Below are 15177 nucleotides of genomic sequence, written 5' to 3' on the forward strand. Positions count from 1 at the left end.
CTGATTTCAATAAACGCCTCTTGTGGGGTTTGTATGACTCCCTTCCCAAAAAGTACGGCATTTCGATTTATTGTATCAATAGTTAACATTATTAAAGCGAAACATTATTTAGAATTTTCCTTTAATTGCAATTGCATAACAATAATAACAAACTACAAAAAAATCACAAAAGAAACATTTATAAACTGAATAAAGATATATATAAAACAAAAGCTGCTTTTGTAGATTAATATCTTTGAGTAATGAATGGGGAATTTAGATCTGAATATAATACTATAATATTCAGGAGTGAAACGTGATAACCCATAAATGTGTGTTCATCAAGATGTTACGAACATTTTTAGTTTTTTGGTTTAAACCAGCCAACCCTGTTAATTGCTCTGGAGAACGTCTTTTGACTAGGGATTCTAAAGAAATCACTTATACTACGAGGCCAATTCACTCGATCTTGGTCTGTAACGACTGTGGTATTTGTGCTTGCTTTTGTGGTGAGATCGTCATTCATTGCATCTATAGAAAAATGTAAAAATGAAGGTGAATCACTGTCTAACAGAGAGCACTCGCTCTGAATTATATTTCTCGACTGCGTGATTTCTTCATTTAAATCTAATTCTTTTGACTCCTATTCATTTTGAGGAACGTTAAGATTTTTTTCCGTCACAATCTGGGTCTTCAGAAAGATGTAAAGACGAAGGTGTATCACTAACAGAGAGCACTCCCTCAGAATTATATTTCCTGATTGAGTGAGTTCTTCATTTAAATCTAATTCTCTTCACTTATAAATTGGCTGTATCTTCATTTGTAAATTGGTTAAAAACTCGTTGCTAGAACCTAAATGTCTCTAGATGCTGTAGGCTAAAATGGCCTGTCACAAGTGGGAGTGTACTAGTGTTGTAAAAAAACGGTTTTTTTTCTGTGAAGTTTTTTTTTTCAATAAAAAACCGTTCTTTTTCATGTTTTTTTTCAAAAGTCTGTTTTTTTTCTGGCAACTATTATTTATTGATTTATGTGGCAGATTATTGAAATAATCAACAGAACTTGAGTCGAAGCCCTCGTAACTTACAAATCATTTCTTTCTTTGTACCTATACGAGCAAAATTATGCGATTATTCCTTTCGGCCCCAGGTCATTTTTGGCGTTTTCCTACATTTTCAGTTAGTGACTTATTGCTCAAAAACTATTCATTTGATTGATATGGTTAAGGTCTTGTTCTTTAGAAAATAGAAGTGGGTATTTTTTTGGTGTAAGTTGCATTGCATTGTTGCCAACGGGTGGGAAATTATTGAGGGAAATGTAGGGGTGAAAATTTACAAAAAATTCCCTAACCGAATTTCAAAATTTTTTGTATCTAGCACCACTGCTGCTATATGAGTTCAAGTCACCTAAACAAATCTTTGGTGTGTTGACAAGGTACAGTGAAATCTTGAAGTCGCTGGCTTCCATTCAAAGAGGGGAAAAAATTCTGTCATACACATGAAATTTTGACACTTTTTAGGCCTCAGAAGCAAAAATCAAATATGCCGAGGCTACAGCTTCCCTAATTATCCTATTGAAACTTTTTATGGTGCGTTCTGTAGGGAAAAGACGAAGCTTTCAGGTAGTGATACGTTTGTTTCAATGTAGCCAGTAAGAGGGTAATAATAGAGGGGAAAAGGGAATTTTTTCGAATTTTTCACCTAATAGTGGGAATTAATTGTTTTGGCTAAAAACGCTGCCATCAGACAGAGGAAAACTATCTGAAAATAAACCGTAGTACTCCAAGAATATATCCTACAAGTATCATGGCGATATATAACAAAGTAAGCATGAAATTTAAAAAAAATCTCGTTCTACCTCACAAATTCACCATTTTCTTACCATTTCCAGAAAATGGTTTATTATAAACCTCAACTGTACTTCCCCTAATTATTCTAGTGAAGCTTTTTGTGGTGCGCTGTGTAGGCTAAGGATGAGTCTATTATACACTTGTACGTTTGTTCTAATGTAGCCAACAAGAAGGAAATAATAGAAATAAAAAGGGAATTTTTTTTCCAAAATTTGCCCCTAAAACGTGGAATTAAAATTTTCTGTAGCTGGCAACACTACCATCAGACACACACAAACTATCTTAAAATAAGCTTTGGTATTCCTCTAATATATCCAACAAGTATTGTGACGATATTTAATAAAGTAAGCATGTCAATAAAAAATATCTCATTCTACCTTTAAAAAAATCAGTTATCTTTTCAATTAGAGAACAAGGTCTACTGTAAACCTCAACTGTACTTCCCCTAATTATCCTATTGAAACTTTCTCTAGTGCGTTGTGTAGAGCAAAGACGAGATTTCCAGATAGTGGTACGTTTGTTCCGATATAGCCAACAAGAGGTAAATAATAGAGACAAAACATATATTTTTTCCAAAATTTCCCCCTAAAATCTGGAATTAAAATTTTCTGTAGCTGGCAACACTGCTACCAGACAGACGCAAATTATCTTAAATTAAACATTGGTTCACCACTAATATATCCTACAAGTATGATGGCGATATTTGAGGAATAAAGTTTCTAATTACCAAAAATATATTACGGTAAACAGAAAAGTAGGCAAAAACTAGAAAAATCAAGGGTTAGAACCTAAATACGAATTTTACGTACGCCCCCTAATTGCCCCATTGTAACGATCTGTACTTGCGTTTGTTAAGTAAGGACAAATTTTCGATTGGCGTAAGTTGACTTGCACTCGGATGTATAAGTACCGATTTATAAACAAAAATTTCTAATTTTTTGTCCAAATATAGGATAATTTAAATTTCCCTAATTGGCAACACTGCGCGCAGGCCCGTCCAATTGATGTCAACAGTTAGGTATCCATCCGAGGTATCTCCGAAGCTACAGGGGAAAAAGAAGTAAAGGAAATTCGAAATTAGAAAATTCTCGAATTTTTGACTGGGGTGAAATTTGAAAAGGAAATTCGATACCAGAAGAAAAAGAAATTAATATGATAAACTATAGTCCAGCCATATTTTGCAAGAATAATATCCCGATATCTTAATTAGTGTCCACACAGGAGCGGATTAAACAAGTGACACACCCGTGTGTGCCACTTTGGCCACCTGGGCCACCGATTATACATTTGATTACATTTTTTTTACTACTAACTCATGTTGTTTTGTAGTTATAGTCTCGACTAATAATAATATCGTTGTAAATAATAACTTTAAGGAAAATTTTCTCTCCTTTTTACATCTTAGTTCCAACACTGTTGGTGAGAAATGCAGGGTGTTTCAAAATAAATTTTAGGCTTTAAGTCTTCGTAGTACTTATTACATTTTATGTACAATTATAAGCAATGCATCAAGTAAAAGAGCACCTCAAACAGTCTTTGCTACAAGTGTTCGATGTGAGATTCATTCGTCACACGGCACACATCTAGTCGATAGGCGAGAAAGGCCCATAAAGTTTCTGCCATATGACACAAAACACATTCAATTTAGGGGAGTCTCGTTTCAACTGTACTATCTCCTGAGGATTTGCTGACGGCCAGATGCAAACATTATGAGTTGAGTTGATTTTAGTTTAGCGTCCCGTTCAGCAGCGAGGCTATATGAGACGTGGACCTACTGATTAACGTGGAATCCGAACCACGTGAGCTCCCGCCGGGAATCGAACCCGGGTCTCCCACGCCGAAGGCGCGTACGCTAACCGCTTAGCCACGAGGGAGCTCGCAAACATTATGAGTGTTCACATTAGCTCTTAGGTGAAAGGTCGATTTATCACTGAAGACGACACGATCCAGAAAATCTTCATTGTTATGCAGGAATATTTCACTTGCGAAATTGGCACGTAAACCGTAGTCTGTAGACTTTAGACCTGTAGCAACTGCAAACGATAAGGACGTAGTTGCAAGCGTCTCCTTAATATTCTTCACACAAACGGTTGCACTGTAACTACAGATTCAGTCTTTATTAAAACACAAAAAGCTTTCTGCTCTCTAGTCTCCATCTTTGCTACTTGCTCTTTCTAACGGCAGACAGAAGAAACAATGCATGTACATGCGTGAGTACAAAACTGTTTGAGTTGCTCTTTCATTTGATATAATATTTATAATTGTAAGTTAATTGTAATAGATACTACAAAGTTTCAAAACCCTAATATTAATTTTGAAACACCCTGCATTACTTCAAATTGAGTCATCCTATATTCATGTCTTTTATATACATATCATCAGGGCCGGTCCTAGTCAATTTGTCGCCTCGTGCAATGCCATAATTTGCCGCCTCCCCCTTTCTCCAGAAAGAACAAATCTTAAAAGTCATGATTTTAAGTATGCTACTCCAGCATGAACAACAAAGGTGAGGGTAAGTGCAGTCGCACTCAGAAAGGCTTAAATACTTACTAAAAATGCAATCCCGTCGTGGCTGTTTATTTTTTTTAAATATTAATCTATTATGTTAGTAAAAGATAAAGCAAACACACCTGCAGAGGAAAGATGGTAATCCTTTTTATAGAATTCACTATCGAGCTTCAATCTCAATGTGTAAGTTTGCAATTCCAGTGCAACTAGCCCTTTTATCTTTATTTCTTGATTTTTCTTCTATATCTTCTAACATTAAAAAAAAAAAAAACTTGTTTCTATCTTCAATGATAAGGAACTTGTTTCTGACAAAAACAAGACTAGTTTCATATCAAAACTGTGATAGCGTACTACATGGAACAGATATTCACTACTATTCGAGAATTGAATTCTTGCATTTGAAACAATCAAGCAATTTGTGCTCGGATTTATTCGGCCATTTGCTTTAGCATTGTCCATGTAGCCTTAAACTAATGCAACCTAAACTTAATTTATGAATGTAGTATTCAAATAGAAGGTTAGCTTAGTAAATGTAACTACCATCCTCATGAAGTCTGTTTCCAACAAGAAATATTTAATTTAAATAATATTGTAAAACTTTGTCTCATATAGGATCTTTGGGTAGAGGAGTTAATAAAAAGAGCGTCCGGAATCGACTCTCCACTACCAGTTTTTATTATAAAAAGTTTCCTCTATAAAAGTATTTTCACAAAATACTATACAAATTGATCTCTCTAGAATCAAGGTGAGTTATAGGTGGTCTTTGACCGTAAGGTCGCAGACAGGATCTCCAACAGAGCCCGTAGCAGGCTAAGAGGAGTGGATTTAAGGAACCAATGCTCCGTAGCAAGCAGGAGCGGGTTAAGTGGCCAACAGAGCCCCGTAGCAGGTTAAGCGGCTGAGGTTAGGATTCCCAGACAGAGCCCCGTAGCAGGCTAAGCCAGGAGATGGGATAGGCGTAGTCCCATAGCAGACTAGAGGCCTGGGGTTAGGTTACTCCAAGAGTCCCGTAGCAGACTAAAGGAGGGTCACCAGAAAACTGGTATCGAGTTGCCTTCGTCCATCCAATTTATAGGGTCCTTTGGGTGGCGGTGGCGCTGCTGCTCCGATGTCGTCTTCTGCTCCGTGGGAGGGGTCAGAAGCCGTCGTCTGCATGTGATTATAGGTCCCTCTGGTGGGAGATCCTCTTGCCGAACTATGTGAAGGTGTTTGTAAACATTGATGTGGAATTGCTTGTTTACCACATCACATAGGATATTACAATATACTTATGACAGATTTTGCCGGACCATCCAAGCTTGCCGCTCCACGCAAATGCACGTGTTGCATATATGGTAGAATCGGCTCTGCATATCATATATATCTAGTCGACAAATTATTTATATATGACATTTAGAAAAATACTATTAGGCAATTTAGTATTAGTTTTTACCTTTAGACAAGTTATTGGATACTGCTCGTGACATTATTTTTGTACTTATTAAAGGCCTGCTTTCACGAAAAAACAAAATTTCATTTCAAGTTTTATTTCTTAGTTGACAGTGATGAAAACTGCTGAAACCCGAATTGTTAATAGGTATGATATTCATGTAAATTGTAAAATATTTGTAGCGTATCAGTATCTAGCGTATAATTTATGTTGCATTTTACGGTAATTACACCTACATAAAAATATTTCATACTTAAATTGACGTAAGATGCATTACAAATGACTATTTGAAAAAAAACGAAATTTAGAAAAAAAAACGAGAGGCAATGTTTTTTTTCTAAAAAAAACGTAAATTTCTGAAAAAATACGAACCGTTTTTTTTTTCTATTTACAACACTAGAGTGTACCTTTTATATACTTGGAGTGGAGCGTTAGAACATTGCTGAATAGAAAAAAAAAAGTATAAAAGATACCTTGATAATCTTGTCCACCCTAGCTGAAAATCTTATCTACGCCACTGCAAGAGAAATATTGAACGAGATACCTGTGGCTAGTAGTTTAATAATTTAAAATGAGGGGGAATGCTCTGAATTTCCTGAGTGATTATTTTGCTGAATGAGTTAAGTAAGTTCAATTACATTCTCAGGTGAACACAATTTTATTTTTCCATGTGGGGCCTTTTACGAAACATTATATGTTGATAGTTTTCTTTTCTTTGCCGCCCTGGATTCGACATTTTGCCGCCCTGGGCGGTGACACGGCTCGACTCCCCGTCGCGCCGGCCCTGGCTTATTATACATGTAAAAAAGTAAGATTCTGATGTATTTTAATTGTCCGAAGTCGAATCCTACTGTGAAATGAAGAAAGATTTTTCTTATCTGAATTTTACAAGTTTATGCTCCCGTAAAATAGGATAGCACCCAAACTTGTGCCCCATTTCACCTCATTTGGTTAAGATGCAACTCTTCTTTTTAGTTTCTGCTCTACATTTCTGTATTCCTTTCCATTATTCTAGCATATACGTCCTAGCTTAGTTAATAAGACAGTTGGTTTGAAACACTGCTTGATTGTGCTCTGTTGCTTGTTTACCTAATATTACATCAGTATGCTAACTCATATGCTCCAGTTAACTCATATGCTTCGTTTTTCTGCCTATTTAATCATCTTACAATGTTGACTTTTACTAGCTTTTTTGTTACCCTCATGATGATATTTCGTCTGATTCTCTTCATTTCTCGAGCTCCTCCGTGGCTAAGAGGTTAGCATACGCGCCTTTGGCGTGGGAGACCCGGGTTCGATTCCCGGCGGGAGCTCATGTGGTTCGGATTCCACGTTAATCAGTAGGTCCACGTCTCATATAGCCTCGCTGCTGAAAGGGACGCTAAACCAAACTCAACTCAACTCTCTTCATTTCTCTATAAATTTTGTATTTCAGGGCCACCATCCCATTTATTAACTATCAATAAGTAATAACGTTTAAAACATCTTTATATTCCCCCGATCACGGGAGGCCATCAGCGTAACCTTAGCCGAACTGGAAGCTCACTGGTAAGATTTCACCCCGTGTACCAATAAATAATGAAGAAATAAAACATTTCATGGTGGAAATGAACTGCAAATGCATTCGAAACTATTCGCGTTAGTCGGCAAAGTTCTAGGTCACAGGTCCCCGACCCAGAGGCCACGTTAGTTGAATTATGACAAAGTAAACTATTAACTTACCAAAATAGCATCTGGATAAAAGAATTTCTTCCAATAAGCTACATTATAAAATAACAATGTGGCGAAGGGAAACCTCCTGAACGTATATTATTTTAGAATATATGTTATTTGAAGAAATCCTTCAATGCAAGTGGAATTTTGTACTTGCATTAATAATTTCGAATAATTTATTTTATCATTCACCCAACTTGCCCTTAAAAAAAAAAAAAAAAAAAAAAAAAAAAAAAAAAAAAAAAAAAATCTGGAACATTAATAACATCAGACAATGTAAAAAATATACTCATTGCGAACAAGTGAGTTTGAAAGATCATCAGACTGTATGCCACAAAAACGTTTTATAAACCCATAAAACCCAAACACACAGGAATCAAGAAATGGAACACTAAAAGAAACTCTAAAATGTACACAGAACACGCGAGATGTAAAGCAATATATTTATTCATTTATTTATTGAAATTTGAACACGACAGGTATGTACCAATTGACAGTGTTCAGCAGTATACATAAATGATTATATTACATAATATTTGTTCTACATGTTAAATTATGTAGTCAAAGTATTTTTTATATGTACATCAAATATATCTATTGTAGGGCACTTTATTTGGTCACTATTATATATTGTGCACATTCTCCAAATAAGCGATATACTTAATACATTGTATGCTGGGGTGGTTCATGAAGTGTTTGTAGCCGCGAGCACATTTTCCTGTTCGGAACGTGAAGGATCATTTCAGACAATAATATTGACGAATCTGTCTCATTATGTAAAAGTTTATGCAGAAAACACAGAAGGAAATTAGCTCTTCCTGCGTCAAGAGAATACATTGAATAGCATGGTAAGAGTTCAAGATATTTTTCGTATCGAGGATAGATCCCCGTGTCTTTGTATATTAAGTAGCGAACAAATTTGGATTGAATTGCTTCTAATTTGTGTGTGTATTTTTGAGTACTAGGATTCCATAGTATGGACGCGTATTTCGGTTTGGTATGTACGCTCATGTCCAAAATTATTGTCAGATATCCATAAATGTGTTGTTGTACGAATATAATTTGATAATGAATTCGCCCGGTATTTCTTATAATGTTACTATCTGTATAATCGGCAAAGACATGTATGTAGCAAATTTCATGTCAAAAGAGCAGTAAGTAAGAACAATAAAACGAAAATAAAACTTGCTACTCCATTTAGCAACATTTTATTTTGCTCATTATAATTTTCGTATTTATAATTCTTTTCCTATGAGATTTACCACAAATATATGTTTCCCGATTATACACATAGTATCAGTATTAGAAGTACCCTGCAAAATCATTACCAAATTATATTCTTACCGGAAGACAGTTTATAGATATGCGACAATCATTTTGGACATGAGTGTACATATGCATCATATAGAATTTTAAGAACTTCGACAGATTCAGACAATACAATCACATACCACGTCTACCGTCAATGAACAATTCAACATCGACTCCGAATTCGAAAACGAAACTGAATGGAATTTCGAATAAAGTAAAAAGCAAACTAAAGTAAAATTTATGTACGTAAAATCAAAGAAATAACGAAAAACTTCATTTGTCAAAAAATAATAAATAATTAAAACATTATTATTACCTTATGTATAAAACAATAGGCCTATATACGACTAATAAGGTTAAGTAAACAAACATGGTAATGGACTGTTCAAAGATTGAAGTTCAGTGTTCTTGGTTTCGGTAAGAATATATTTCAAAGATAAAAAAGTCCAAAAACTGGAAGAAAAGAATAAGGAACGAAAAGGAAAGTCACTATTGTCGTGCTGGGGGTTAACGGAAGCTATGCCTTGATTTGTGACTCACCGAAAATGTGTGAACCGGAGAGAGAGGAAGCCGCTTAGTAGCATTTGAGGGATAGAGCGCTGAAAACGCAATGGCATGCGGTAATCTCAGTCATTTTACAGGTAAAATCCTATCTATAACAAAAGTGAGAAAGATGTCTCATAGTCACGGGAAAGATTCTGAAAAGCTTCCGTACAGCCGAGGTTTACGGAACCATACATGAATTCATGAGTTATGTGGTTCTTTCATCACGAAATGCACTCCTAGTATTTTATGTAAACGAGTAAAGCTACATTCCTGACTGCAAATTCTCTTTAGGAGAGCTCAACCGTTGTGGGTATAAATACAATGTGCATTCATATGCCATAAACAACACCAACTAACTTGGTTCGGTGGACACTGGAACCAAGAATTGTATCTAACCCGCGTAAGACCGGAGCGAAGCTGGCTGTCCCGCACGGTGGTACGTGCGTAGCGAGCAGACACATTGGGGAGGAAGATACTGAAAAACTGCACCTTACATGTCTGACAGCTTTTGAATTCATGTACTTGCGTCGTTACGAGTCGTGACGTAACACAGTGTATTCATATAGATATTCAGTTCATCAGATTTCGTTACGGGTTATTACATGGCTAGAAGATTACGCTTTGGATTACGTTTTCGAACATTATTTCGCATGTCAGAGAGGTGAGATTCCCGTTATGGATCCATCTTTTGAAATAACATTAGGTGCCTCTCTTCTGTACACTCAACAAATCGACGATTTCCTAAAATAGACAGCAACACTCGTTAATTTCTCAACATATTACTATCGTTGAGTCGGGTTTTTCATTGTAATTTAAATGCTTACCGTAAAGGGGAGCGAGAGGGTGCAAAGTATAGGGCAAAAATGCAGTAACTTGCAAGCTTCTCAAATTATGCAAATGTAAGTCGGTATATAAACACCTCAATTAATATAAGTTTATATTGTCCGAGCGTTTTCGGAACTTTCGTCACTGAAGAGGTGAGGGAAGAAATTGAGAAATATTTTAGTTTTCATCTTCGGACTAAAGTGAGGAAACGCGTGAACCGTTTACGATAAATCTTCGAACTTAGTACTTGGGTTGACCTGGTTTTTATCTCTTCATTTTGATTGAAATGTGTATCTTGAGGAAGGAAGGACGTTAATGTTTTTCGCTAAGAATAATGGCTGCACTATTTTGAATAGATTCTTCTAAGTTGCACGGTGGCTCAGTATAGAGCGCTTGCCTTTGTTGCGTGGGGTCCCGATTGGATCCCCTGCCAAGTAAGATTGTGGTGGACGATATCTGTCCGTGGGTTTTCTCGGGGTCTGCCGTTTCCTCCCACATTATCATTTTACTCCAATTCTTCCATTATCATTCGCTTGCCTTAATTATCGTCTTCTTTAGTCTAAAGGGCATAATCATTGGACGTTAAACTAAAAGAGTTAATAAATAAATAAATAGAATTACCAAATTGAAATTACAAGGGATTGCAGCGGTATGGTGAACGACATTTGGAAATAATACACCCTTAACAATTACAGTAGGCGGATAAATGGGAACAAAATGAGATAAGAAGATGAGACTTCCCAGTGGGCTTCTTTCCCTCTTTGGAATCTATCATATATATTAAGGAAAATATATGATAGAGTACTCCTTCCTGAGAAGCTTCCACGGTCTTCCGCTAATCTCTTCGTCTTCATGTACGATTTCTCTGTTTTGATATCGTCTATCAATTTTAATCTTCTTCGCCCCCTTCCTTTCTTTTCTGCCACCATACTCTCTAGCATGTCCCTTATGATACAGTTAGCCAATGTCCCAACCAGTTTCTCTTCATATTCTCAATATCTGAAATTGTTCTTTCCTCCCTCATCATTTCTAACACTCGCTCGGTCCAGCTAATTCTCTCCATTCTTCTCGACACCCACATTTCAAAAGCTTCCAGTTATTTTTCATCATTTTTGCATAATGTCCATATTTCTGTCTCATACTCTACAGTACTTCACACCAAGCGTTTTATGAGTCTTTTTCTCAACTCTATTCAAGGTTCTCACGTAGATTTTTCTTCCTCCTAAAGGCTTCTTTCGTCATTCTTTACCCTGGTTTTTATTTCACGTTCAGAGATTAAAGAATACATCAGGGTGTCTCGTGAAGATAAAGAGGCGATTTCAATTTTGTCAAAACACAAACTACTGAACACTTAATACGAAAAGTGGAAGTTTTATGTCAGGTGACCTCAAACACCAAAACAAACATATTCGAAGGTATTACATAAGGACGAAAAATCTACTATTAAATAGTAAGAAAGGGAATCTGAAGAGGAGCTGGGATATTAATATCACTAACTATATTAATAAAAATAAACGTAACCACTATTACTGTTTACAATCTACATACCAAAGTGATGTTCAAAATTATAAAAATTATGTTAACATATGGTTACCAGATTAGAACCAATGTTGGCATGGGTCTATTATACATGTATTGAATTGAAGTAGTGATCGGACGAGTAAATGGATGTTGTAACGTCTAACAAACAAAAATTCCTAAAAGCAAAAATACAGGTTTTAGTAATAGCTAGTGCATTAGTTTGTAAAAATTTGCAAACATAAACTCTAATGATTCGTCTAAGATAACATACCTGCCAAGACAGACACACAAAACTACAAGTATAGGTAAATATACTGTGCCACTGTTGAAATACAAGAACACTGTGAAGACTTTACAAAATTTATGTCTTAAGCCTTGTGGCCTTTAGGAAGAATGCTCATAAAGTGCATTCGAAAGATAGGAATATAATTGGAAGGAAGATTATTCAGGGCTTTAGATAATATAATTAATAATAATTAGAAAGTAAAAATTGTTTTAACAGTTGTATGTGCAAGTTGGAGTTTTCTGTATTTTTGCAGGTAAAGTTTCCTGTATTTTTGCAGGTAACATGGCAGGGAGTGTATATATTGTAAAAGACGTGGAAGCATTTCGTCATTCGAAGCTCATAGTGGACCATATTAAACAGTCTTTGTGTAATGATAAACCAGATGTTGCCATTGTTTCACTGTCAGCAGCTGAAACGGAGAGTCATTTGGGGGTAAATGTGGTAGAATTTGCTCTGAACCACTGCCGCAGACACTCGCTGCTGAGAAATGACCGAACCTTGTTGTTGAAACATGAGGACTCATTGGTTGCGATGCAGTTATGTCTAGCACAAAGGAACAAGCAGGTAAGAGATTTCACTCAATTAATTGGATGCTCTGTTTGTAAGCGGTTTAGAAGTGTAATTATTTTTTTTTTCTCAGGATCTCGGTGTGGATTTTGAAATCCCGAATTGTAGTAAATAGTGATACATAAGTAATTTAGTTTGATTTACCCTTCGGTCATTCCATATTAAATCAACAATAGCTAGAACCGGATTATCTCAGATTTTCGGGAAACTAGTATTTTGAAGGCTTGGTCAAAATAAATTGGTAAGTATGAAGTAGTTATGGGAGATAGAAAATTAAAATAAATAGGCCTAATTTAGGAAAAATGTGTTCTTAGTGCAAAATTTAATGCATCACTACTACGCATCTAGTTGACGTGGAGAGATGCTCGAAGTATTGTTTGAGGAGTAATAAAATAAGCTTTTAAAGATTCTATTACAAAATTAGATTTGGAAGAACATCTGTTCAAGGTAATCGAATGTGAACTTTTAAGGATGCATATTTGAAATTTCCTGAAAAGTTAGATGCATTAGAAGGTTTTATTTTAGCATAACTGAAATAAAAAAATGAAATGATGACGGGAAGACAATATAAATTCAATTTACTTAAGAGTGATTTTTTTTTTCTGACCATAATTTAGACTACTGTTTCTGATACTGTGGTACACGGACCGCGAGGGGCCTTGTAGTCCTTTTAGATTGAACGTGACCAGCCTGGAGAGGAGCATTGGAGAGCAAAGGGTGTAGAATTGGTAGAACTGACAGAATTATTATATTGTCCCATCAGGAAGAATGTAATCGAGAATATAAGAACATGACTGGACGAAAAAGACGTGGTAATGACGAATATATTTAAGTAGTTGAAATCACTTCTGCAGGAAAATGCAGGAATAGAAGATGATGTAAACAGCAGAATTACCAGCGCTGTATGAAATGAAGACAAGCGGCAGGATATCAATGCGCCTTAAAGGAAAAGTTTACAAGACAGTAGTGAGACCTGCCTTATTATAAAGAGCGAAATGTTGGACGACGAAGAAGATAGAGGATTGCGAAGATGAAGATGCTACGGTGAATTGTGGAGTGACGCGGAAGGAGAAAATTAAGAATGAAGTGATCCGGAGAACAATAAAGGTAAAACCAGTAGTAGAAAAACTGCAAGAAAGTGGACTAAGATGGTTTGGACATGTAAGAACAAGACCTTCGAAATATGTGGCTCACTGAATAGATGCTGTAGAAGTGAGTGGGAAACGAACCCGAGGCCGGCCAAAGAAGTAATGAGGAGATTGTGTTAATCACGATATGGTGCAGTGTGCTATCACAATGGATATGACACAAGATAGAAACAGGTGGAAGACAGCGATACGAAAAGTCGACCCCAGCAAACTGGGTGAAAGGCTTAGAAGATGATGATGTTATACATGTTATTAACACTATCATGATCTAACTCCAGAGATTTTCATGAGATTGTTATAAAATACGAAACCTACGACCTCTTTGAAAGTAAAAGAGAATAATCAAAATCAGTCCATCTATATTGACATTATGAGTGAACATGGTCAGAATGCAGTTACTTAATTACGATATTAACACTGTTTTCTGTTAATGAACTGAATGGTCTAGCTCCGAAGACTGTTCGATTCATCCTTATACTGACTAGTGCATAAAATCATATCGTTGATTGGCAACCGAACTACCAGTGGTAAGTGCTCATGCAAAGCTGCTCTTCCAAACTTCGTAGCTAAGCACTAAGAATTTATTTAGTATGGTTCACTTCATAGTAAGAAAGGAATAATAATAATAATAATAATAAAACATATTGCTGTTATACAGGATGAATATCTTTCATTTGTTGACACTTGACAAAATAAATTTACTCATTTTTAATCAATATTGTATTACAAGTAATGCGAAAAAAAAATAGTTATCCAGTTTTTGTAGAATATGCTTTCAACGTCTTTCTGGTTGTGTTTATGTATGTAGAGTATATTAGTTCGATAAAACAGGTCTCTCTATTCAATTAATAACAAGTAGATGCTGATCATCAGTCTTGAATAAATTTAGCAAAATGTCATTGAAAATTTAAATTACAATAATTCATTTATTTATTTATTCGTCAGGAAATACAGACAAAAATCCAATAACAATTTCCTGTACATATAAAACATTACACTGAAACACAATAATAAAATAATAAAGGAGAAAAAGAAGCAGGTCGGTCATGCACAGATATATCGAACACAATTATAACTATATTATAAAGAGTGACATGTGGAAATTGTTTTTTTCATAATACCAAACTAAGTAAAAAACTAACTAACTCTATGGCCTATGGAACCCGGAGGTTCAATGCCGCGTTCACAAAAGCTCTCCACTGACTTCTATCCTTAGCTAACTGCATCCAGTTTCTACTTTGTATTCCAATCTCTGCGAGATCCATCTTAATATTGTCCTGGGGGCGCGGTGGCTCAGTGGTAGAGCGTTCACCTCTTGTGCATGGGGTCCCGGGTTCAAACCCTGCTCCCGCCAAGTGAACTTTGTGGTGGACAAACACCGTGCGCGTGGGTTTTCTCGGGGTTCTCCCGTTTCCTCCCACTTTCTTCATTCCACCGTTTCATTCATTTCTCATAATCACAGTCTCCTTTAGCCTAACCGGCATAACCGTGGGACGTA

General features: G+C 36.0%; 1 protein-coding gene across 3 annotated transcripts in view; it reads left to right on the top strand.

Moving 5' to 3' along the window:
• LOC145690858 (PCNA-interacting partner-like) overlaps positions 1-15177 on the top strand; it is a 114773-nt gene that overhangs the window by 8274 nt on the left and 91322 nt on the right. For 2 of the 3 annotated variants that reach the window (XM_081766227.1, XM_081766225.1), the window contains exon 2: positions 12242-12528. In XM_081766227.1, the coding sequence (XP_081622353.1) occupies positions 12247-12528 (282 nt within the window). In that variant the 5' untranslated portion in view covers positions 12242-12246. Of the gene's footprint in view, positions 1-12217; positions 12529-15177 lie in introns of all 3 variants that reach the window. The other variant, XM_081766226.1, reaches the window with a different exon arrangement.

Source organism: Thermobia domestica, chromosome 7, assembly GCF_964235325.1.
Source record: "Thermobia domestica chromosome 7, izTheDome1.hap1.1, whole genome shotgun sequence".
Taxonomy (NCBI): domain Eukaryota; kingdom Metazoa; phylum Arthropoda; class Insecta; order Zygentoma; family Lepismatidae; genus Thermobia; species Thermobia domestica.